General features: G+C 35.5%; 1 protein-coding gene across 4 annotated transcripts in view; it reads right to left on the reverse strand.

Annotated features, from left to right (window-relative positions):
- Nucleotides 1–4,506: 4,506 nt before the first annotated feature.
- LOC134746228 (G-protein coupled receptor Mth2-like) overlaps nt 4,507–24,161 on the reverse strand; it is a 30,817-nt gene continuing 11,162 nt past the window's right edge. The window contains exons 1-9 of one of the 4 annotated variants that reach the window (XM_063680555.1): nt 20,658–21,352; nt 13,846–14,032; nt 13,063–13,254; nt 9,216–9,294; nt 7,391–7,569; nt 6,888–7,059; nt 6,555–6,740; nt 6,057–6,168; nt 4,526–4,821 (exon numbers count right to left, since the gene is read on the reverse strand). In XM_063680555.1, the coding sequence (XP_063536625.1) occupies nt 4,741–4,821; nt 6,057–6,168; nt 6,555–6,740; nt 6,888–7,059; nt 7,391–7,569; nt 9,216–9,294; nt 13,063–13,254; nt 13,846–14,032; nt 20,658–21,086 (1,617 nt within the window). In that variant the 5' untranslated portion in view covers nt 21,087–21,352 and the 3' untranslated portion in view covers nt 4,526–4,740. Of the gene's footprint in view, nt 4,822–5,661; nt 6,169–6,554; nt 6,741–6,887; nt 7,060–7,390; nt 7,570–9,215; nt 9,295–13,062; nt 13,255–13,845; nt 14,033–20,657; nt 21,353–24,161 lie in introns of those variants that run through there. The other 3 variants (XM_063680557.1, XM_063680556.1, XR_010128221.1) reach the window with 3 other exon arrangements.

Below are 24,161 nucleotides of genomic sequence, written 5' to 3' on the forward strand. Positions count from 1 at the left end.
GTACAGTCACGTCTGAAAATATCGATACGGACAAAGTGCCAGAAGTATGTACCTATACACTTCTATGGGCCATGCCTGAAAATAAATGATTATTTAATTTAATTAAATTTATACTAAGGTCGTGTATACATATTTTTGGCACTTTGTCCGTATCGATCTTTGCTTAAAATAATAATGTTTTGAAACCTAATATATGTATGTAATTTCCTCATAGGTGATGTGAAAAGCAGTACGTGTCACATGGTAGCAAAATAATTTTCACCTTAGGCGTTAACACTTGAATCCCTCACTACGCTCAGGATTCTATGTTAGAATCCCTCGCTACGCTCAGGATTCTATTATAGAATCCTTCGCTTCTTTTAGGATTCAATTGTACGCCCTCGCCGTAAATATGTCATTTTGCTCCCTTGTGACACAATCTACTAATTATAATTAATAAACTAATAATTTTTGTCATTAAGTACAGGAATAGTTATTTGTTATACAAGGGTGCAAAGTTGTATTTTACCCTCGAGTGTGGAATTGAAACACGAGCAAGCGAAAGGATTCTATAGTTGAACCACGAGCGAAGCGAGTGATTCTAAAATAGAATCCTGAGCGTAGCGAGTGTTTTAACACACGAGAAGTAAAATACATTTGCACCCGTGTGTAACACAAAACTTTTCCCCTCACTATACCGAGGAAAGTGCAACATCCACAGGCGTTAGATCATCTTCATCACTGGAATCACTCATTTTTTTACGATATTATAACAAAAAACTGGAAATTCTGTACTTTTACGTGAGAAGTTTTTAAGTAATATTTTTGTTGACAATGTTGACATTTCTGACGTATGAAATGTCAATGATGCGTTTTGAAATTGCAGCGACTTGTGCGTTCAGAATTATATTTAACATAATTATTAAAAAACAAATGTTTATTATGGAATTTTAAAGTTTATGACTTAAAATCATTAAATAAAGCTAAATCTGGTATTTTTATTAGATTCTCAAACCATTTATTTAATGATAATTATTATGGAACGAACCATTATTATGAGCGTTTTACGTTTTGTTATCTGTCAAGCTACTTAAACACGCTCCATCCAAGGTCAAATTACTTTCCCCACTATTGGATAAAATGCGTTTTTCCCCGCTTGTTTTAAAGGATAAAAGACGGCTTTCCGAGCTAGTGAGGGGAAAAAGTAATTTCATGTTTATTGAAATATGTGAGATAATTTGACTACTTATGTAATTTTTATAAGCCTTAATAACAACCAAAGCCTTGTTTTACTGTTAATAAAATAATATACAGGATGTTTTGTGAAAATACAGGATGTTTTGTGAAAATACAGGATGTGTAAAATGTAAGATAGGTTAGGAATTTGCTATCTTTTCCGGTCACCGAAAAATCTCATGTCCACGGATTTCTGTAAATTAATATTGAACGTACTAAAGATTTACTCTTAGAGGATGTAACCAAATTTACTCATCTACACATTACAATTAAGATATAGGCCCTACCACTTCCACTTTTTTTAATTCAAGTTGAAACGGGTAAGTTCGACTTATCAAAATTTTAAAAAGTCCAATAATACTTATCTCCGGTCACAAGATTTTTTGAAGGTCAGAAAAATGGCTAACGATCTAACCTATCTGACATTTAAATTTGGCAAACGACGAGGCACCAAACATCCTGTTTTCACGTTGTGCTTATCGCGTAACGTTCAAAATTCTTAGTTTTCTTTTGAGCAGTAATTACATGGTTTGTATGAACAATAAGAAAAGGGTTAATATATACCTACTTAGTTCCATATTAATTGCACAAAATATATTGGTTTTTATGACCACATTAATATATTATAACAATGATCGTTTGTGGTTTAGAGAATTTTGTTTATCTGGTATAATCCAAACCGTATAATCCAAATAGTTATGAGGGTTTAAAAAACGACAAAGCGATTCGAGAAAAGGTAGGTTTAACTACACAAACAAATAATTAACTTTGATAATGGAAATAATGTTAATTATTGTCTTTTTTAACCGAAAAAAACGGAGGAGGTTTTCAAGTCGACGCGTAATTTTTTTTTAATAAATGCGGTCGTTCGCTCCTGGTCCACTCCTGACAACCAAGATCCCGAAGGATTATAATTTGAATTTTTAAATTTGAAAAATGAAACATTGACTTTGTAAAAAACTAGCTTTTGCCCGCGACTTCGTCTGCGTGGAAGTAGTAATTTGGGTAGCTTATTTTTTAGGCCAAACTGTTGTTTATAGATTACCCATACAAACTTCCACCCCATTCTCACCCCCAATGAGTATACAGGTATACTCATATACGTATAGTATACAGGATGGATTTTATGAATGTATAGCTACGCATTTTTGTCAGAAGTGTAAAAAATCTACCTATGTATAGTACATACATCAAAAACGTGAATCATACGATTGATGTATCGAAACATTCTATACTTACTTAATTAATAAAAAAATAGAAATAAACAAGATTTCACTCCCATTTCACACTTACTCGATAGAAAGGGACAACAAGTGTGCCTTGCTTGAGTACATTAGGGTGTAAAAATAAGACAAATTTAGAATTATTTGTACCATTTATTACAAATTTTAAGTGTACCTAAACTAGTCTCAGTGATACATTTAAAGATTACATAAAAATTCAATATAATATATATTCTTTTAATACAATCATAGCATAGAGACAGTATAGTTTAGTACGAATTATTGTACATACCTACACACCAAATAGGTACACTTATTGAGTAGCAATGAGGTAGATAAAATATTTCAGTACATTTTTAATACATCGATTTATTGCATATAAAAATAGTATTAAATCCTAATTTAGTTGTAAAGTGCATTTCATTTCTTTAGCATATAAGCATATAAACACAAAAATATTAACCTTAATAGTGTAGTATACTTAGTTCTAGTTGCAAACGTTAAAAGTATAAAAAGTCACTCCGTTAATATTTCTTAAAAATAATGAGATCAATAAAGAACTAAATATGGTGCTACTTTACCGCACTAGTGCGATAATAAGCTCATTATGTTTATGTACTGTAAAACGTTGTACGATACATGTGCGAATAGGTAATTCGCAACTCGTGTCGACTTATAACACCCCCTTCGGTCGTGTTTTAATTTATCGCCACTCTTTGCTAATTTTCTATTTATCGCACTTGTATCGTAATGTACTATAAAATTACAATTTGGTAAAACGTGAACAGTGGATTGTTTAGATTGTTACTTTTATGTAAGCATTTAGAGCTGAACGCTTCTCCAATGTATTTATTTACTCTGGCATCTATTATGCTTTGAAGGAGGGTCATTTAAAATATATTTCATTCTGAAATGTTTGTGATTGAATCTGTACTTAGGTATATGTAAGTATTTTTATAAGGAATAAAAAGATTTCCAATGATCAATATAATAAAATACACGTGAGGAAATCAGGATCAAACTGAAACTGACTATTATACTTAAGCTTTAGACTTATAGGAAACAATAGGTCAAACATTTAAAAATACTTAGGTATTAGGCGCTACGCCTACGCCTTTTAATATGAGATTTAACAGTATCAAATATTCAATATAACATGTGGCAGTGTAGTTTCGTTAATCTAGTTAAATAATGCAAATTAATTGTATGTATAATTATTTTTAAGATATATATTTTTTTTTGCCTCGGATACTAGCTATTTTGAATTTTCGCATTCTTTGGTTGAATACACACAACAATTTATCTTCATTATTTATAAATAACCACAAAATATTATAACTAACATCGAATTATTTATCTACTCGAAACACCTAGTTTGTTTAGTAATTTCTCATAGAATTTTAAATTGTGATAGTGTTTAAAACCAATGTAATGTAAATGCGGCTAAAACAGTCTGCGGAAAATTCCATACACAAACGCGTTTTTCAAACAACAGCATATTATTGTTAACTTCAGCAATTTTCCTTACATAAGTTCCAGCAGTCAAAAGCATCTGGTGCTCTGTAGCTGGCGGTTGAACCAAAAACAAATACGATCATGTACAGAATTTACCACAGAATTATCTATACCTTAAAACCTCGCAACTATAGTCCAAAGCTCCCAACTATGGTCCAAAATTAACTGTATTTTTTTCGTTCAGGTGTGTCTTTTACTGTATTTTTTGTAGTTCTAAGGCAAGGTGTAAATAAATAGAAGACAAAACTCAGAATAAACCAAAAGGCACATTGGTATTGATACTTAATTTCCTTTTGAAGTTGTGGATCATATTTTTAATTATGATCGAACATTTATTTTACTGATCTCGATAAGTAGTATTCGTTAACTGGTCGGCTTCCCAGCGCACGCGATCATTTCAGGAATGAAACCCTGCATTAGCACTGTCTGTTGTAATTTTGTTTCGTGTTTTCATCAATATAATATGCGGTGCTTTGCATTTGCTGTGCAACATACGTACTCGTACTATTGTAGACACAAAACAAACACATAAAACATTTAAACATTTAAAACATAAAACCATTCCGACTAGTGGGGTGATAGTCTGTCATGACAAGCATGTCAAGTCTGATAGATCAGCTCACCAGACCAAAGGCACCCGAGGATATCGTTCTACGTCTCTATATTTTATTATTGAGGATTGAGAAACTCTGCTGGAGCAAACCTCGACCTCGGCAAATGTCGCCACATCAAGACCGTTCAGAAAACTCAAGCTTGCTGGTTATTCTTGAGAGAGTTCATGCGGATATCATCCCGGGTGGACAGCGTGCGTGTCGAGGTGGTTTCCGTCTGTGTGCGGGACATGGGTTTCCCGCGCATCTGGTTGTACCTGAACACGAGAAATTGGTTAGGGATTTGTCACGCTCATATTTAAACAGATTTTATTCTAGGGATAAACCATTGAAGAGGGATTTTACAGCTGTGACAAATAATTTAGGTATTGTATTAATATAGGAATTTATGATTGTCTAATAAACATACCCTGATGCTTTCGGCGGCATGAACGGTATTACAGACTAGCCAAAAATAAGTACCTATGACTGTTTAACTTAAAAAACATCACGCTCTAGGGTAGCTAAGAGGTGCGAATTATGTGGGAAAAAAAATGAAACGGTTCCAATAGAAGATGGTTTAAAATTACATTGAAGTAATTAGTACAATGTATAAGCCATGGAATGTTGGTGAATAAAAAGAATTAGGTATATTTAATATATAATAAAAATGGTAAACATTATTAGTGAATATGAGAATAGGAGGTGCATTTCAAACAAAGCGTGACGTTATTACCAACACCAGATTAAGGCAACAAACATAATTTTTTCCGTTATCAAGTCAATCAACCATGTATTTTTTTCTTTTTTGCCGTAAGTTGTTATTTAATTGATAATAGTTTTGATGAAAAAACATTATTTAAATTGGTACGTGTTACATCCGTTATCAATTAGTATCTCCATTTTTTTATGTAAGTAAATACATATAAAGGAATTAAAACCAAGTGGTGGTATTGACAGGGATTTTACCCAGAACGAGTTGGCAAATGTGGTTTCCTTGACCTTTATTACCATATTTTTTTTTTGTAATTGTTAGTAACACTCATTGTTAGTCACGTTTACAAAAAGTTCTCAGTTCACTCCAAACCAAATTACCGACTATGTAAAAAGCTCTGTACCTTTAACCTTTACTTTGTCCATTTTTTGACAGTACAGGCAGTCATTACTCCGATACAGAGGAACTATTCTTAAATAAACTGATTTATAATTTGACTCTTTATTTTTTATCGTAGCGTTCGTCCCGGTCTCACCCTTAGCCATTTATTTGTAGCCCGGGAACCGCTTTCAAGTATAATTTTCGTGTTACCACTTACTTTTGACTAGATTTTGTATTTTAGAGCATTTTAATATTTTGTCATTTCATTGGGCATTTCTTATGTTTGATATCCGTTTTTCATTTGGCCACATTTAGTCATATAGAGGTGAATTTGATCGGTTTGGTTTATCAAGCTATTTAAATATTGGATGTTTTAATAGTTCTACTGTTATCAGAGTCGTAACAGATGGTCCGTACTGTATCAAGACTGCCTCTTTGCTGCTGATACTCCTTCCAATTCCTCACGTCCCTGTGGCCTATCGGCCCGTCTCCACTATCGCTGTGTGAGATGCGAAATGTTTCATTGAACCTAGACACAAAATGACAAATGAGCATAATGATCGGTGATGTAACAGATCATGTTTATGCAATTTCAGCCAAATGAGCATTCATCTGACACGGTAAAGACACCAGCAGAAAGTTTCCGCTACCTTAAGCATAAGCTTTAAAAATAAATGTGATAGATTCACCGTTCCCTACATTAAAGGGAGATGACGTCATGTCGTTACCATGTCAAACGATAAATAAACAATATTCAGCGTCGTTTGAGATGAATAAACAAGAAATATAGAAATAGAAAGGTATAAAAAATGACAAAAAAAATTCAAAATGACAATATATTTAAGAAAAATAAGAACGGAATATACACTGATAGAGATATATGATAAAAAACATCCAAACAAGCATAAAACGAACCTCTTCTTCATGAGGCGGAAGATCTTGCGCTTGCAGACGAAGATGATGAAGATAAAGACGCCGATCATGACGTTGTAGGCGTCGATGATGCGAAACACAATGTTGGTCTGTGCGTATTCGCCGCTGATGACCTCCAGGATCCAGCTGACGCCCATGATGGTGAAAAGTTTTACGTAGAGAAGTAGCCTGTAAAAGATTTTGGTAATGCTTGAGAAAATATGTAAATGAATATGGTGGTAAATATGTATATCCACTAGGGTATCAAAGCTAATATTTGGTTACGTTTTCACAGCTCAGTAAGTTAAGGTAGATGACCATAAAAAAAAATTGTACCTTTGCCTGTCATTCCGGTGGTGGTCCGTAGTAGCACTGTCCTTGGACTTGAGGGTCTGCTGCGTCTGTTGTTTTATCTGAGTGATCTTCCACGCAGTCAGTATGAAAAACACGATGTTCGCCAAGCAAAGGATCATTATGGGGCCGTACAGGTAAAGCAATCTACTTGTGCCTGGAACATTGTATAGAAACAACAGTAAGTTTGCCATCTTATAGACTTCAGTATTATACTCGTAAGACTATAGTGAAAATAACAGCCTCCTAGGCTAGTCGGTAGCCTACAAAGTTGGAGGTCCTGGGTTAGAATCCCGTCTATCGTCCATTTATATCGTCTCGTGGGCTAGTATCCATAGTACAATCTATATCTAATTTGAGGCTAGGTCGATCTGTGTAAGGTTGTCCCCAAATATTACCTAATTAAATCAATCATTGATCTTCACTGGACTTGGTAACTGTTATGTAGTATTGTAAAGATTTAATTATTTTGCACAAGTTAAACATACCGTGAAGGAAGCATCCCTGTTGTCTCAACATGGGCATGGCTGGGTGCGAGGGTAGCCCGGAGAACTCAAGCGCCGCTAGGATTATCGTCAAGCCGGTCGGGAACCCGAAGGCGTACGCTGCGTACGCACAGAAACGCGCGTGCATTGACAGCTTCTCGAAAGACAGACCGCGTTTGCCACTGAAAACGATTAAAGCTTTACATTAGTATGACTAACGACAGTTTAAATTTGAAAGATCAAATGGTTTTCTCCTCATAAGGCCCATAGTCCTACCCAATTCCTTCAATGATTCCTTCATGTACGAGTAAACAGGTGCATCTTTAGGGTTCCGTACCCAAAGGGTAAAAACGGGACCCTATTACTAAGACTCCCCTGTCCGTCTGTCTGTCTGTCACCAGGCTGTATCTCATGAGCCGTGATAGCTAGACAGTTGAAAATTTCACAGATGATGTGTTTCTGTCGCCGCTATAACGACATTAACAACAAATACTAAAAAGTACGGAACCCTCGGTGCGCGAGTCCGACTCGTATTTGGCCGGTTTTTTTTGTTTTATTCGATTTCAAAACCAAATAAATTCAATCATATTTCCAATACTGTTGATTTTACTGTTCAATGGTGTGTCTACAAGAATAAATTGTATTTTAGATTAGGTACTTTTATCAGATGTCACAATTTGGAAGTGTTAAAAATTCTGTAGTAGGTAATTCAAATTGGTTTAAATAATTAAGACTTTTAAGTAACTTGTATGTAATTATTTACTTCGTCGGTAAGTAACCTTAACTAAGAATGAAAGTTAATTTAAATTTAACTGTTTTAACCTAATTGAATTCTATTGTTTTTTCTTAGAATTTAATTAGGACAAGTATATTGTATTGTAACTATTTAGCAGCAAGACTTTTAAAGAAAAACAATTAGTATCACGTACCTACTCGTATTGTGTTGGCTCCGTGAATCAGTTCGTTTGTTTCATAATATATTTTTAAGATAACTGCGATAATTGGTCGAACTTATTTAATTGTACAAGTTTATGACCATTAAAATTAGATAAATTAAGACTTCTGTCCCTACAACACAAACATAATTGTTTTATAACTCTCAAATATGATAAAATTGCTAGGTCTTCCAAATTACTAAGTACTCAAAAGAAATTGATCAGGATATTACAATATCGAAGCTGGTAAATGCCTTAGTGGTTTAACGCCCACTAACCACAGTAGATAACTCGATTTTGTGTATAATTTGTTCTTTAAACAAGTTATAGTTTTGTTGTACCTATTTAAACCAAACTAACCACGTGCGAGTCAGACTCGTGCACGAAGGGTTCCGAACCATTACGCAAAAAAAAACGGCAAACAAATCACGTTTGTTGTATGGGAGCCCCACTTAAATATATATTTTTAGTATTTGTTGCGGCAACGTCAGAAATACATCGTCTGTGAAAATTTCAAGTGTCTTGCTATATCACGGTTCATGAGATACAGCCTGGTGACAGACGGACATATGGACGGACGGACGAACGGACAGCGAAGTCTTAGTAATAAAACCCTAAGAAAGCATAAATATACCTAACATTGTTGTGTCATTTATTCCAAACATTGTGATTAATTCAAACTACTATTGTTGTTGTTGTTTTTGGTTTTTTGGTGTTGTTGTTTTTTGCTGCGTGTTAGGTATTGCCGTACATAGCCGATTTATGAATGTTTTTGTTTTATGATATAGGAGGCAAACGAGCAGACGGATCACCTGATGTTCCATTCATAAAGTTGGATTTGGTATGCATTTTTGCAGATGTGTGTAAATAGGCAATTTTTTTATTTCACTTACCTAAAAGTCCACCAAATATCGAAACACATGACGTTGAGCCAGAAAAAGGCAGAAAGTAGAGCAAAGTAGATCACGAATGCTGTAACAAAAGAAATTAAGTTGGTTATTGAATAAGGCATTAAAAAACCGTGAGTTAAAATGGAACGTAATACTCGTACCTTACCTAAATATAATATTGTGCTTTTTAAAAGGAAAGAGGACGACCCCTTTCCATATAAACGTAAGCCCCATTTTCTACGTTAATATTTTTCCATTATGTCATTGGCAATGGTATTAAACAGGTGCGCTCCTGACCGGTGTGCCCCGCACCCCCGACAGGCCCGAGTACAATTTTCTTTAGTCTTGAATAAATACGTTAAAAAAAACCTACAATATTGGATATTTTTGTATATTTTACTTACAATCGAAGTGAAAAGTAGAGTGTATAACTCAGGCATGAATGTCCATTTTTATCCGAAGCAATTGATTGGTCCGAGCGCAGCGAGTTCGTTTTATACCCTTGTTGTACAATCTTACTAATCTTGTATCAGGATACGGTCGATTAAATTATATTTTTATGATCATGTATCTAGCATGACATCCAAGTTGAAAAAAAATGCCTCTCCCATTTTACATCTTGCAAATTATTCAGTTGGTACCTAATTGTGACGTTTTCAACTAAAAGGTACCACATTGTCGGTTGTCGATACCTAAGGTTGATTTCAAATTCAATCTTTATGGAAATATCACCTAATTGACAAGCGACAATAAGTACCGGTTTGGTTGAGAATGGCACAATTATTGAACATCTTATGATTAGATTGTCGAGTCGTCGAGTCTCTATTGTCTAGTAGCAGTACTGATAATTCCGCTACTTGACGCTAGATGTCGACTACAAAAATAATAATCTTTTTGGTAACAAAACTGATGTATGGAGTGAGCACTCCATGTCTACTTAATTCTCTTTTGTTCCGCTAAATAAGTAGCAACAGTCATATATTTTCCCATAATCTAGGCAGATAGAAGAGGACACTTTTTACAAAGACCTACATAATTATGTAACTCCGTATAAGATTTATAAAGTCTAAGGAAAAAACGTGCCTCGGAAATCAAGGAAAAATTATTCTCGGACAGATGGCGCCTACACGTTTGGCCTATTCTTGGCTAAATGGCGTTGACGGTTTCGTGTGCTATTTAACAAATTTACCACATATCAGTATAAGAACATTCGTGACACTTTTCCTTATTTAGTAATTTGTTTTTTACGAGTCAATTTTCTTCGTTCTAAAAAAACTGCGCAATTTTTGTCTCACGAACGTGTCACATCGAAAAAAATGATTATGAATCAAATACAAAAATAAAGTTCTTTGATTTCATTATCGTTTATGTTCTTTCTAATAATTGGGAACGTTGCCAACCCGCGACAGTTGTTGTCGTTCCATACCTACATGTTTGTGTTGTGTTCAATTAATAAAATTGAAAGGTTGTTTACAAAAATATTACGGGCTAAGGTCGTATTCAGACTACGCATTGACCGCCAACGCAGGCGTTGTCAATGTACTCATCAAAAACATAAATGTGAAATGAGAGCCAAGTTCAATATTAAGAATATGCCTCGCTGTTGACTTTGCCGAAATAAGAATTGAGATCTATATGGGTGCCAAGTTCTAGTTTACTTATATTAGGATCTTATTAAAGTTCAGGATTTGACTTGGCTAGCTTTAACGTACACGCTATATTATATTTGTCTATGTTACTTTTCTAAAATTTTGTTTGTTGGTATCAAAACTAATCCTGAACTTTAATTAGATCCCAAGTAAACTAGTACCACAGAATAAGTAATAGTATTATCTAGTACTTGGCACGCATATAGATCTCATTCTCAATTCTTTTCAATCGAAGTCAACAGCGGCGAATATTCTTAATATTAAACCTGGCTCGCATTTCAAATTTATGTTTTTATGGGATATGTTATTTACTAAATCTTAAATTACACATTGTCTAATTGTAAATAAAGACAAAAACTACGTTATTTAAGATATACAATACCGACATAGCAGAAGGCAATAAAAAAAAAGTGCGAGTCGGACTCGCGTTCCAAGGGTTCCGTACATTACACAATTTAAACAAATGTATTTTTTATGTGAAACGTGAGTGAAATGTCTTTAAAAAACCCGTAGGGGTCGGATCAAAAACTAAGTAATTAAGTCCGACTCACGCTTGACTGCACATTTCTAATAGGTTTTCCTGTGATTTATAGGTAAAGATCTATTTTGTGTATTTTTTTCAAAATTTTAGACCCAGTAGTTTCAGAAAATGGGGAATGGTAATTTTTTGCCTATTTTCTTGAATAACTTCTAAACTGTTTCTCCTAAAATTATAAAAAATAAATATTTGAGATTCTCACAATCAGCTCCTTCATTTGATATGTAACACGTTATAGTTTGAAAAACTTTATTTTTTAATTTTCACATTTAACCCCCAAAAAGTGGCCCCCGTGTTTAAAATTTATTTGTTTACGTTACATGTCCGTCTTTGGGATACAAACTTACATATGTACCAAATTTCAACTTAATTGGTCCAGTAGTTTCGGAGAAAATAGGCTGTGACAGACGGACAGACAGACAGACGGACGAGTGATCCTATAAGGGTTCCGTTTTTCCTTTTGAGGTACGGAACCCTAAAAGTAGAAAAAAGTAATTAAAATGTACAGAAAGGTTTAAAAATCTTTGAATCGGTGATTCATAGAGTAGCCTATAAAAATAAAATTTGAAAATAGCGACAGTTTGAGGGGACCTACATAAACCCAGAACGTGGTGATGTTTAAATGGTAATGACATTATAATTACTAGATTGGGAAAGTACAGAAGCATACCAATAAGTGCATTCACACTGCGATGCACTATGCACTGTATGCGGGCCGAGTTAAATCAGTTTGTTAATATTATGTATCACTGAAATATATGGATGGATGGTTTGTTATTAAAAGAAAACCATAAAAATGGGGTTCCTCAAATCCTCAGTAACATCATTTTTAGTTTCATTTTAGCCAAAACGGTAAAAACGGAACCCTTTTAGTTTAGTCATGTACCTAAATACATCTCCTTTGGATAAACTGTCTTGTACAAACAGCAACACTTTTTAACTCTCCATCGGTGGACCATATGCCTTTTGTTATAAGGTTTACGAACTCTCAGTTAACAGTGTGGGCGATGGTACATATAAGATCCTTTAGTTTTAGCTACTTATTTTAATTTAAAATATGTACATATGATAATAAACAAAATTTTAACTTTTGTCAGTAACCTATGTACGCAAGCACTCAAAGCGATTAAAATTCATAATATTTATTATCACATCCCCTAACCTTTGGGACATGGCTACTCTAGCTACCCACAGACCACACCCAAATTGACCAAAAATGACAATTAACTATTTCGCATTACTTAATGAAATTAAAATGTCGGAAGTATATTCGTCATGCACGTCTAATATAAGTAAATAAAAGTGGCTGAGTAATAATATGGCAGGGCGTTTCAGACTCTGCTTTGAAACCCAGTGTACCTCTGTACAGCTGCAAAATTACCTGCATGGAAAATTGGACATTGGAGTTCATTCTTAAAGTGGTCATGTAAGTTTGCGGCTGGGTGTACATTATGTACCAATTCCTTATTTTTTCCTTATCAGCATGTGAAAACCTCAGCATGCAATGTAGACTTCTTTGAACCGGGTTAGACAACTTAGACATGGAAATGATGGAGTACATATGGCCTAAACTTAAAGTATGGAGGCATAGAGTACGCGTGAAGACACTGTCGAGTTGAAAGTAGGTAGGTAGAAGTAGTTAATATAGTAAAGAGTTACTTACTTAGTCCCATGCAGATCGTAAGCGTGGTATTATTGACGGTGATCATAATCTGCATGGCAGCCATGAAAGTGAAGCCCACGCACATGCAGGCTAGGTACACCATCAGCACCCGCCCGTGCAGATTCTGCAGCTCAGGAAGCAACGCGTACACCGCTATGGTCACGATGAAGAACGCTGATGAGATCAGCATACCTGGAGTAAATGGCTTAGTTAAAAAAATTGTTTGAACGTGGAGGTTTACTTTAGTATTTTTTTAATCACAATTCTGCTCGTGTTAAATTACTTTTGTACAACAAGAGAAGTGAAATATACTCGGTTGGTAATTACTTGGTTGAATGTAGTCTACTAGAGTTAGACCAAGACAAGTCAGCAACGATTTTGAATTTTCTTCAAACTTCAAACTTCTATGAAATTATGAATTATGACGTATGAATAACACTCGCACCGCGTATCCTATCAAAATCGTTGTAGACTTTTCTTGGCCTAACTCTACGAAGCATGTTACGTGCATTATATTTATTCTAAAATTGTCAATGGCAGAAAACGACCCCAGCAGGAGCACTCCTCTAGAGGATTGCTTACCAACTGACTCTAATCGTCTAAAACTTTCAAATTCTTTGCTATAACGCGTCGTAAAATTCGGTTTAATTTTAATAGTGATCGGCTTCCAATTTTAAGTTACCAAAAATCAGCTTTCTAGAATGGTCAGAAGTATGAAAAGGTATATAATGCGATATTCTGATCAAATGTTCCAGTTTAAATATAAAAATGGAGGAAACTTACAAGTGGAACTGACGATGTAACCCGAACTGTCATCTTCCTCCTCTGTGAAGCACACCAGCGCGTCCAGCTTGGTACTAGTCGATCCATCTGCATGTTCTTGTATGAAGCTGTCTATGCAGTACTCGCCGGGTTCCCTCTTCTGCCAGGGATTCACACTGCCAGGCACATGGATAAACAGCCTTCCGTCCTGAAAGAACAAAGTTATTTCAATTATCAGGCTTGGGTCTAATAAAAAGTTGAAATCAAGAGTTGGATTGAAGGGTCTAAAAAGAAATCAATTTGGTTTGGGTTCCCCTGATCTGGCAGAATATTATTTGTCAGAAATACACTTCACATAACTCGTATCGCAGAAAACTTTTAGTTGAATGATACTTTCCCATAAATATATACTTGCCATAATAGTCATTTCGCATAATATTCATTTGGCAGAATTTTCTAAGTGGTTAGGGTTTTCTGCTAAATAATATTATGCAAAAAAATCTGCAAAGTAATATTATGCGAAAAGCATTAAGTATGCGCAAGGTAATTCTGCCAAACGACATTTCTGCCAAGTAGCATTATGCAATACAAAAATTATGTAAAAAAACTTTCTGCAACACAATAGGGAACCATTTGGTTGTGTGCCTATGAATGGTTTTTTGCGCACTCTACCAGCGAAATCCATCTCCAGTGTAAAGTATGTGAAATTACTTAGATTATTCACGACTTATGAACTTGATGTAAGAATTTTGGGAGTTTCCTCCTAATATGCACTACAATGAACTTATTTTTACCTCTGTTTATGTTTAAGCAAGTAAATAGGTAATTTACCTACGCTGAATATTCTAAATAGTTTTATATAAAAGTGAGTGGACATTCAAGGAAGACAGCATAATTACCATAATTATTTGATTTGCAGATATTACTAAGAGATTACAGAATTAAAATCGATGCAAATGCGTTCGACGAGGTCTCGTGTTTACCGATGCAGTTTCATCATTCGACAGATTACCGTCGCGTATACAGATCTGCAAGTTGCGGAAAATTTCTAGAAAGTTGGAAAAATTCTTGGAAATTTCGGGAAAATTTCATAAGAAACAAAGGAAGGTTTCATTTTACAAATGAAAAGTTTCGTTTCTTCAACAAAAAATTAAGAAGTTTCCGAAATTTTCCCACCGCAATTTATTTCGCAATTTTGGAAGCTCCGTCTGCAATCAGTTACTACATACAAGATATTTCTTAATTAAATCATACCTACGATTCGATAAAAATTACGGCAGCATGTTCATTTGAAGTACCTCAATGTTTTCAGCTTAACTAGCTAATCAAATTTAAGTCTGTAACATACAGTCGAGTGAATTTTAACTTTGCTGCCTAAGGTACTAACTATTAGGTACAGGGCATGTCATGTCACATTATATGAGGGGAGAGCAACATTTCTGTAAAACATAACGACTAGGTACTATAGAGCGGCGTCACTCGGAGACCATGCCATGGAGACAAAAACAATGAAAAAAAAAAGATTTCAACTCAGTTGACCAAAACACACGAGGCTTTAGTGATAGTCATTTATTTCATGGTCATATAAACCATGATCGATGTATGACTTCGCTTTGTAATAGAATACTCTTTTTACACAATTTTCTTTTTCAAAATCTCAAAAAATGAAATTAATTGCCCAAATATTGCTACAAAATATTATGTTTAATGTACCGCATCGCTCCTTACGTCCTCATAATTTGTTTTTTGTGAGTTTCGCACGCACTACTTATTCTAGACATACTTTTTTCAAACGAGTATCAAAAAACATCGACATCGATCCGAGATCCAAACTGTTGTTGATAAAATAATGTATACTTAATGTTTTACTTATTTCCTCTTAGCAAAAATGTTTTTGTATCTTTTGATGTTTATGTTTACATTTATGAACCTCGGTCTGTTTTTATATATTTTTGTAACTGATATCTATATTCTTTATGTATGACATGACTGTATGTGTTCTGATAAATAAAATAAAAAATAAAATATAAGCTGATTGTACTGATTGTAATGACGATAAAAACAAAATAATTACAGAGTGATAAAGAACTGACCAAGTGGAAAGATGACTGGAGACTTGGGCAATCCCACTACCGGTCATATCGTGTAATTAGCGTCTGTCTGTACAATGGACAAGGCCTGTGTTCGTTTCTCAAGTTTTTTGTGCTAATCATATGCAGTAATAATAAAAAACTGATTTCTTGGACTGTGACTACCTGTAAATGCCTAAACTGTTACACAAATATTAAATGAGCTTGCATTAAATATATATTGGTCCGCTGCAGCCTGCAGGAGATCATCGAGTGCGCCGACTTCTGGCCGAAGGGTGTCGTGTTTCGGAGGTTCCGGGGCAAACTGCCGAATAAGACACAAGAGCAGACGATTCAACGGAGCCACGCCGTTCTGTCGCCAAAATAGTGTTTAGTTTTAAAATTTATGAAATTGACATGTACATAATTATGTTAGTCTATAAGGTATATGTAATATGGGCCTTGTTGCCTCAATTAAATTTTAAAAGAAAATAAATAAATAAAATAAGCAAAGAGCTGACGCTAGATGGCGTCTACGAAAATAATAGTCTTTTTGGAATTTAAACTGATGTATAGAGTGAGCACTCTATGTCTACTTAATTCTCTTTGTCCTAACTTAATGTTTAAGTCCGGTTTAAGTACTTAAGCTATCAGTCTGGTCGGTTTGTGAATGATGTGTCATTTGAAATACATTTAAAGTCTTACGGACATTAAGCACTAAAGTATTACCCAGAAAAATTATACAAGTACCATAAAACGTCGAGTTTAGAATACCTACTGGCCAAAGATAGATATAACTCCGTAATAGATGGATACAGTCTAAGGAAAAAACGTGCCTCGAAAATCACGAAAATTTGATTCTCAATCAGATGGCGCCACTAGTTTTGGCCTACACTCGTATAGAGGGCGTTGACTGTTTCGTTTGTTATTTATAATTTTAACGCATACCAGTGAAAGAACATGGGTCAAAATCATATAATAATAATTAATGCAAATAAAAAAATCATTTATCCATATTTAAATACATTTTATCGTATTTTTATAAATATTTATTTTTAGTTTCAAAGTGTGTCGACAGATGGCAGTGAATTTACTGGGGTTACAAAATTTACTATGACAGTACCGCTCTAGTATAAGTTACTTTATGCTACTGGCCAATTTCACTTTTTGCTTTTACTATGTGCTGATGTTGACTACATTTGACGCCATTAAGAGCAGGGGGTTCAATTAGTAGAAACATTTATTTAACTTAATTTGATGATGAAGACCGTAGGATGCCATCATAAAACCTCTGGGGGTAGATAAACTTAAATAATGTATGAAAATAATCACGTGATTTTTCGTAGCATCTGTCATCCCGGTACATGATTTATTTTCGTTTTGAGTTGTAAGTAATGTAACTGCGCAACTTCATTATCGTCATTAAGTTTTGGCTCCTTGGATTAGTAGTAAAATGGTTGTCTACAGAAAAGAATATTCGAAAAAAGGTTTTATTTTTGCAAAACTACATAGGTATGTAATCGAATTATTAGTAAGAACATACATATCACACATCATGGGAATATACATACTTGCTAATTAAATGGACATATTTAACTAATGATAAAACTCAAAACAAAACCCAAGTTAGAACTATTACTTCAATGTAATAACTTTCTGGAGTGGTAATTATCAGCAAATAACTAATTCATCTGAGCATGATTAACTTTAACAAGTTGGTTGAATTTGATCTGGGGGCCTAGCCCATGAAACAACCCACGAAAAAAAAAGTCACGTGACTAGTAGCATAGAGTAACTTATACTAGAGCGGTACTGTCATAGTAAATTTTGTAACCCCAGTAAATTCACTGCCATCTGTCGACACACTTTAAAACTAAAAATGAAGATTTATAAAAATACGATAAAATGTATTTAAATATGGATAAATGATTTTTTTGTTTGCATTAATTATTTTTATGATTTTGACCCATATTCTTTCACTGATATGCGTTAAAATTGTTAAATAACAAACGAAACCGTCAACGCCATCTATACGACAGTAGGCCAAAGCTAGTAGCGCCCTCTGAACGAGAATCAAATTTTCTTGATTTTAGAGGCACGTTTTTTCCTTAGACTGTATCCATCTATTACGGAGTTATATCTATCTTTGCTAGTAGCTAGTAGCATTTTGTCATCCCGATAATTTTTTTATCGGTTGGCGTTTGTCGATGTACGATTTTCATCTTGGCTTTACCTGTATTATTATAATTATTTTGGCTTATTGCCTATAATTTGCGAAGTGCGTGGCAGGGGCAAGTGATGATCTGAGTGTGGTGTGCACATCGTGGCAAAAAATGTGCACCTTCGTTGGATAAAAATGTCATCATACTTTTTTAGAGTTCCGTACCCAAAGGGTAAAAACGGGACCCTTTTACTAAGAGCCCGCTGTCCGTCTGTCTGTCTGTCTGTCTGTCTGTCACCAGGCTGTATCTCATGAACCGTGATACTGATAGCTATATAGACAGTTGGAATTTTCACAGATGATGTATTTCTGTTGCCGCTATAACAACAAATACTAAAAAGTACGGAACCCTCGGTGGGAAAGTCCGACTCGCACTTGGTCGGTTTTTACATAATACTCGTGGTAATGGTCATGTATGTACTTATATGTATATTGTATATCTCGATTGCTAAATGATTGTATACCTACACTAGATGTCATCATCATCATCACGTCAGCCGATAGACGTCCACTGCTGGACATGGGCCTCCCCCAAGGCTCGCCACTCCGACCGATCCTGTGCCGCTCGCAACCACCGAATTCCCGCGACCTTCACCAGGTCGTCGCTCCATCTCGTTGGAGGCCTACCGGCAGTTCGTCTTCCGGTACGCGGACGCCACTCCAGAACCTTCCGGCCCCACCGGCCATCAGTTCTGCGAGCAATGTGCCCCGCCCACTGCCACTTAAGGTTTGCAATTCTGCGAGCTATGTCGGTGACCCTAGTTCTACTGCGGATATCATCATTTCTGACTCTATCACGCAGAGAAACCCCGAGCATAGCTCTCTCCATTGCCCTTTGCGTGACCTTAAATGTATCTAGTGTATAATCAATGCAAAAAAGATACACAAATGTCTGAAAATAATACCTAAATAACATACAAATGTCAGCGGGGAATAAATTCTTAAGAATGTGTTGGCCATTGGAAACTTATTATCCCGGAAAATTTGAAACCAGGCTAACTATTTTATCGTTTTGTAGATAATTGCAAAATTTGCATTAGTCATTATCATTTTACCGGTAAGTACAATTAGAGTCCTAACCTTTTGTCTGACTGTGCAACCATAACCACGGCCGTGACCATGGTGGTTAGTGATTGCGTTGCTTTTTGTTGCGTGTTTTGCTACTCATGGTTATCAAGCTAATCCGGACAGGCAAAAAACAAGCAACCGACGGATTACAGAGGTTTCCGGATTCAAAATCACTTACTTAATGAGCAAATAAATGAAATATTGTATATATTGTATTACTTTGATGAAACTAAGGAAATAAATTATTTCGCACTTCATGTCGGAGGTACTCTTAATTTCAAAATTTCGAGACGACAAGGCAGTGCGTTACCGTTGAATCCAGATTACAGGGATCACCGGATTTACGAGGGTCCGAATTGCTAAGGCTCTACTGTTATCAATTAACGATGGTACATGCCACCAGATATTCAATACATAAAGTTAAGTAAAGTAAAAATCATTTATTGTACACAACGATTTAGGCAGAAACAAAATTAACTGGTCTTAAAACTAAGGGACAATTTATGTACATTTATGCATTTACAATGACGGTTGTACCGGTTCCTACACTAGGCGTAGCCTGTCACGTAAGTAACCAATCCAGACACGAAATATCAGTGACATGATTTGTGCGAAATGCCAATAAAACACTATACTTAAGTTTAAAGAAGTTACTAATGAGTAGGTAATAACAATAATACTAGTTACAAAGCTAAATTTAAGACAGGGTGAAACTAAAACTACATACATAACTAAACTTAGGTTTACAGGTGATGCACGTGCAATTTTGGGTGTATAGGTACTGTTTAGGTGCGTGTGTGTGTGCGGGCGTGTGTGTGTGTGTGTGTGTGCGGGCGACATATTCATTCATTTATTCAATATACACTTTGGAAGCCAGTAAACGCCTGACGATCACGAATAGTTCATGCGAAACCATGGATCAGGCACACTGGTGCTTATAGTCTAGCAAAAAATAGTTGAATAAATAAATAGATTGTTAACCAATGGATGAGTGCCTTCTATTTATACTTGCAATTGCTGCGAGATTTTTAACTTTATTGCCTAGTTGTTGATTACTTTACTGTTATGTTATGGCCTTTACTAGATACTTTGCCATAGATACTCTTAACCAGAAAGTTTTTCGTTGCCGATGAATGATACCTATATAGACCTTCAGCTTATGTTTTAAAGTGAAATACGAAATGGTTCTCAATATTTTAGATTGGTCAGATTAGATATGACGTTAGGTACCTACTACGAGTAGATATCTTCTCAATATTAAAGCCACAGTATTTTTGTTGAATAGGCTCAAGGTCATTCTATGTATATTTAGCTATTGCTAAAGCGAATAAAACATGATCAAAAATGAGATGTGTATAAGTTTTATTGAAACTACTGCTAGTAAGATATTTTCTTGTGTAGAAAGCTTGCTTCAGTAACAGAAACTTGTTTCTCAGCTCTGTTTTTAAGTTACTTAAATGTAGCACAGAACTCACCACTAACAGGCGAAAGTCTCCCTTCACAGTCCCGTTTATCCTCAGTCTCACGAAGTTCTCCCTACACGTCACTATCCCGGACACCAGGCCGAATCTAGACACGTTCATCCCTCTCTGTGGCACATGGTCGTCCCATATCGGGGGGTCGAACGGTTCAGCCACATCCACACAAGTCTTTTTCGTGTATCCCTGCCCCACAGGACAACATTTTCTGATACAAGTCTTTTTCATACAAACACATCCTCTTTCATGTAAAGTTTCGTTATCGATGTAATATTGGTGTCTATTATAAATTTCATTCTCGTATAATATGCCGCCGTTAGATAAACGTTTCCCTGTCGATATGTCCACACTGTTTCCGAAATCACACACTTCTACACGACCTGTTACAGTCCGCGCGATTAACACCAACAACACTATTGTATACATCCTCGGGCGCTGCTAGCACGCGACTGTCATTTGTTTGGTTTCTCCAATTTAAACTTACGAGGCGACAGTCATTTATTTTGTGTTAATTCTCTAAACGACTAAACGTGCGTCGGTAGGTGCTGCTGGCGACAAGTGAGCCGGCTTCGCAATGGTGCTAAGAGGCGGTCTCGGTTACTCAATCAGGGAATTCCACTTGCGGTGTATAAAGGTAACATGGAATCAAAGATTGCGTTAACGTATACGAGCTAAGAATAACCACTAATTTTAGAGATTCGTAGGTTTAGTAAGCCGTTAACACAACAATATCGTGATGTTAACGATGATGTGCTGATTAACCAATGTTAATCGTAGAATAATAATTTTAATTGACTAGGGAAAATCCTCGGAAAAATGTTGCCGGAATACTGCGTGACTTTTTAATATGTATTTTTAGACAATAAAGAGTTTACTACTTTAAAAATTCGTGATTATTCGTTGGAAATCATAATTCTATTTAAGATTTGAAGTAGCACCTATAACTAATATTAAAAACATCGCCTAACTACAAGTAGTTACCCAGATGTAAACAAATTAAAATTCCTCCCACAACAAAAGCACAGAACTGACGCAATGACTGTTAAATCACACTATGTGGGGACACAAAGCATATATAATAAAATCAATCCTCTAATTCACTATGACATGGGTTCTTGTCATGGTCTGATAATAAACCAAAATCTTACTATATTTTTACTCTTTTTATGTCTTGTTTTGAGCATAACATAACACAAGTCACATTCAACAAATGGGAGACGAACATTAAATTTCATTCATAGATTTAACGTCCATTCACTAATAACACGTTTTTGTCACAAAATGGACAAAGGACGATCATGTTTACGTAAAGATGTTGGAGTGTTCGAAAGTCGTCCGACACCCACGAGATATAAGCAAGGACTAGCTGGTTTGGTAAAACGAGTAAAAAAGGTTTGTCTTGCAAAAAACAACGGTACTCGGTAGGGGGAACTCGTCACGCATTCATTACTAAGCTGAATTATGAAGTTTACAATATTTATAAGATAAAGATTAATTAAACAGAAGAAGGTTTATTAAACTCAAGTTTACCGGCTTAGGTTTTGCATCATCACTTCTGACTGACATTACCCTCCCAGTGTGTAAACGCGGTATTCAAATTAAAGTTTCAATTTACGAGCTTTACCCAAAAGGCTTAGGTAATACTAGGTATACCCAGGTAAACTTAAGTTGTAAGTTAGTGAATGAAATAGTCGATGAAAGAATAATAATACCCGCAGTGAATATTCTTAATGGAGTACGTAACTGATGGAATACTTTATTAAACAAGATGTACCGGTTTCTTGACCCAAAGTCGTGAGCAAAAACGATAATTCCTGATGGTACAAGTTTGCAATAAGAGGAAATAACTATTCCACCTATTAACTTAAAGAGTTTACTTTTATTGTTAAGAATCTTAACAACTAAACAAACAAAAAGGTGAAAAACAATCTTAACTTAAGGTCGTTTTTTCTTTTTTTTTCACATAATAAATAACCGAGTAAAGTTGGATTAAAAGTCCTAGTTAGAGGTTACTTTGGGATTTAATTGTATCGAGCGTAGTGTCATAATTCGTGTATCGGAAGCTTATAATTAAAGATAATATAATCAAGAACTACATATATTTTGTCAACGTTTACGAATATCAATGTCTCTTAGAAAAATATGATCATATAAAGAGATTTTTCGCCTTCTGGCTCAGGGAACCGCCTAGCTCAACTCAAGTTGAGTTTCATGCTCTATCATTGAATATCACTAATTACATCAAAGCTCAAATAGAGTATCATGCTGCAACTGCAACTAATTAGATGCCGATTCTGAATTAACAATGTTAAAAGTTTTGATTTTGTTATGATACGTGATACATCTCCTCTCGATTCCAGAGCTCCAAAAATTATGACAAGGTGGACGCCACAGCAGAAAAGGCCTAGTGGTAAGCCTAAGAAAAGAGGGCTGGACTGCGTGGAAGAAGATCTTAGGATGATGAGGAAATATACCAACTGGAGAAAAGTCGCCAAGGATCGCGACAACTGGAGGTAGATAGTCGAGGAGGCCAAGACTCACAAAGGGTTGTAGCGCCATCGGAAGTAAGAAGAAGTAAGTACGTGATACATCTCACGCGCACCATTAAATGGGAGCGAGATGCCCAATTACACGACTCTCATTGCATTACGATTACGCGCGCAACAATTAGCGTGAGCGATCGTTAAGGTCGTATCAATGTCGTACGTTATATCGATCGATGGCTGCTTACTTAGATCTGTATGCAGACAAGGAATGTGTTGAAAATCGTACAAATTGATCACCTGAATAAAAAAAATCAAAACAAAGGGTGTCATTTTCCACAAAAAATGGTGCGTAAGTTAGGCCCTATTCGTTTGCTCCATAAAAGGCATGTATGACAACATGGAATAATCATCATTAGGTATTTTACACTCGTTATAGTCCCTATATTAACTTAATTATATTAGTTTAAAATCGCAGTCTCTAGGGACAATTAACTTTGTGTCAGAATTTAAGGATGACTCATGCTAGACCGGGCCGGACCGGGCCGGGCCGTTGCGTCCGACACGATATTTTCTATGACGGCTGATCGGTGATCACGTGGTACTTTCTACTTTCCATAGAAAACGGAGCGCCGGAAGCTCCGGCCCAGCCCCGGCCCGGTCTAACATGAGGCGTGAGTCATCCTTTATGGCTAGAATAATATTCTTCTACCAACTTTTCAATTTAGTCAGTAGGTAAGTACATCAAGTATACTAACCAAACCAAAAATAGAAAAGAAACGACTTTTAGTAATTTATTTATAAGTAGCCTTTCACTTAATCCTCGGCACGCGGGATATCCCCTACTTTAAAGTTAAAGGCAGACGCGTGTGCGTGTGTTCTATTTCTTCGATAAGATTTTCCTTTAGGTTCCTTTCATTATGAAGTTTCATAAAAAGTTTAAGCTATGATAATGGCATGTTTTCTTCAACGTTACCAGTCCTAAGAACTCGATACAAAACACGCGCGTTTAATTCAA

This window comes from Cydia strobilella, chromosome 12 (genome assembly GCF_947568885.1).
Source record: "Cydia strobilella chromosome 12, ilCydStro3.1, whole genome shotgun sequence".
Taxonomy (NCBI): Eukaryota; Metazoa; Arthropoda; class Insecta; order Lepidoptera; family Tortricidae; genus Cydia; species Cydia strobilella.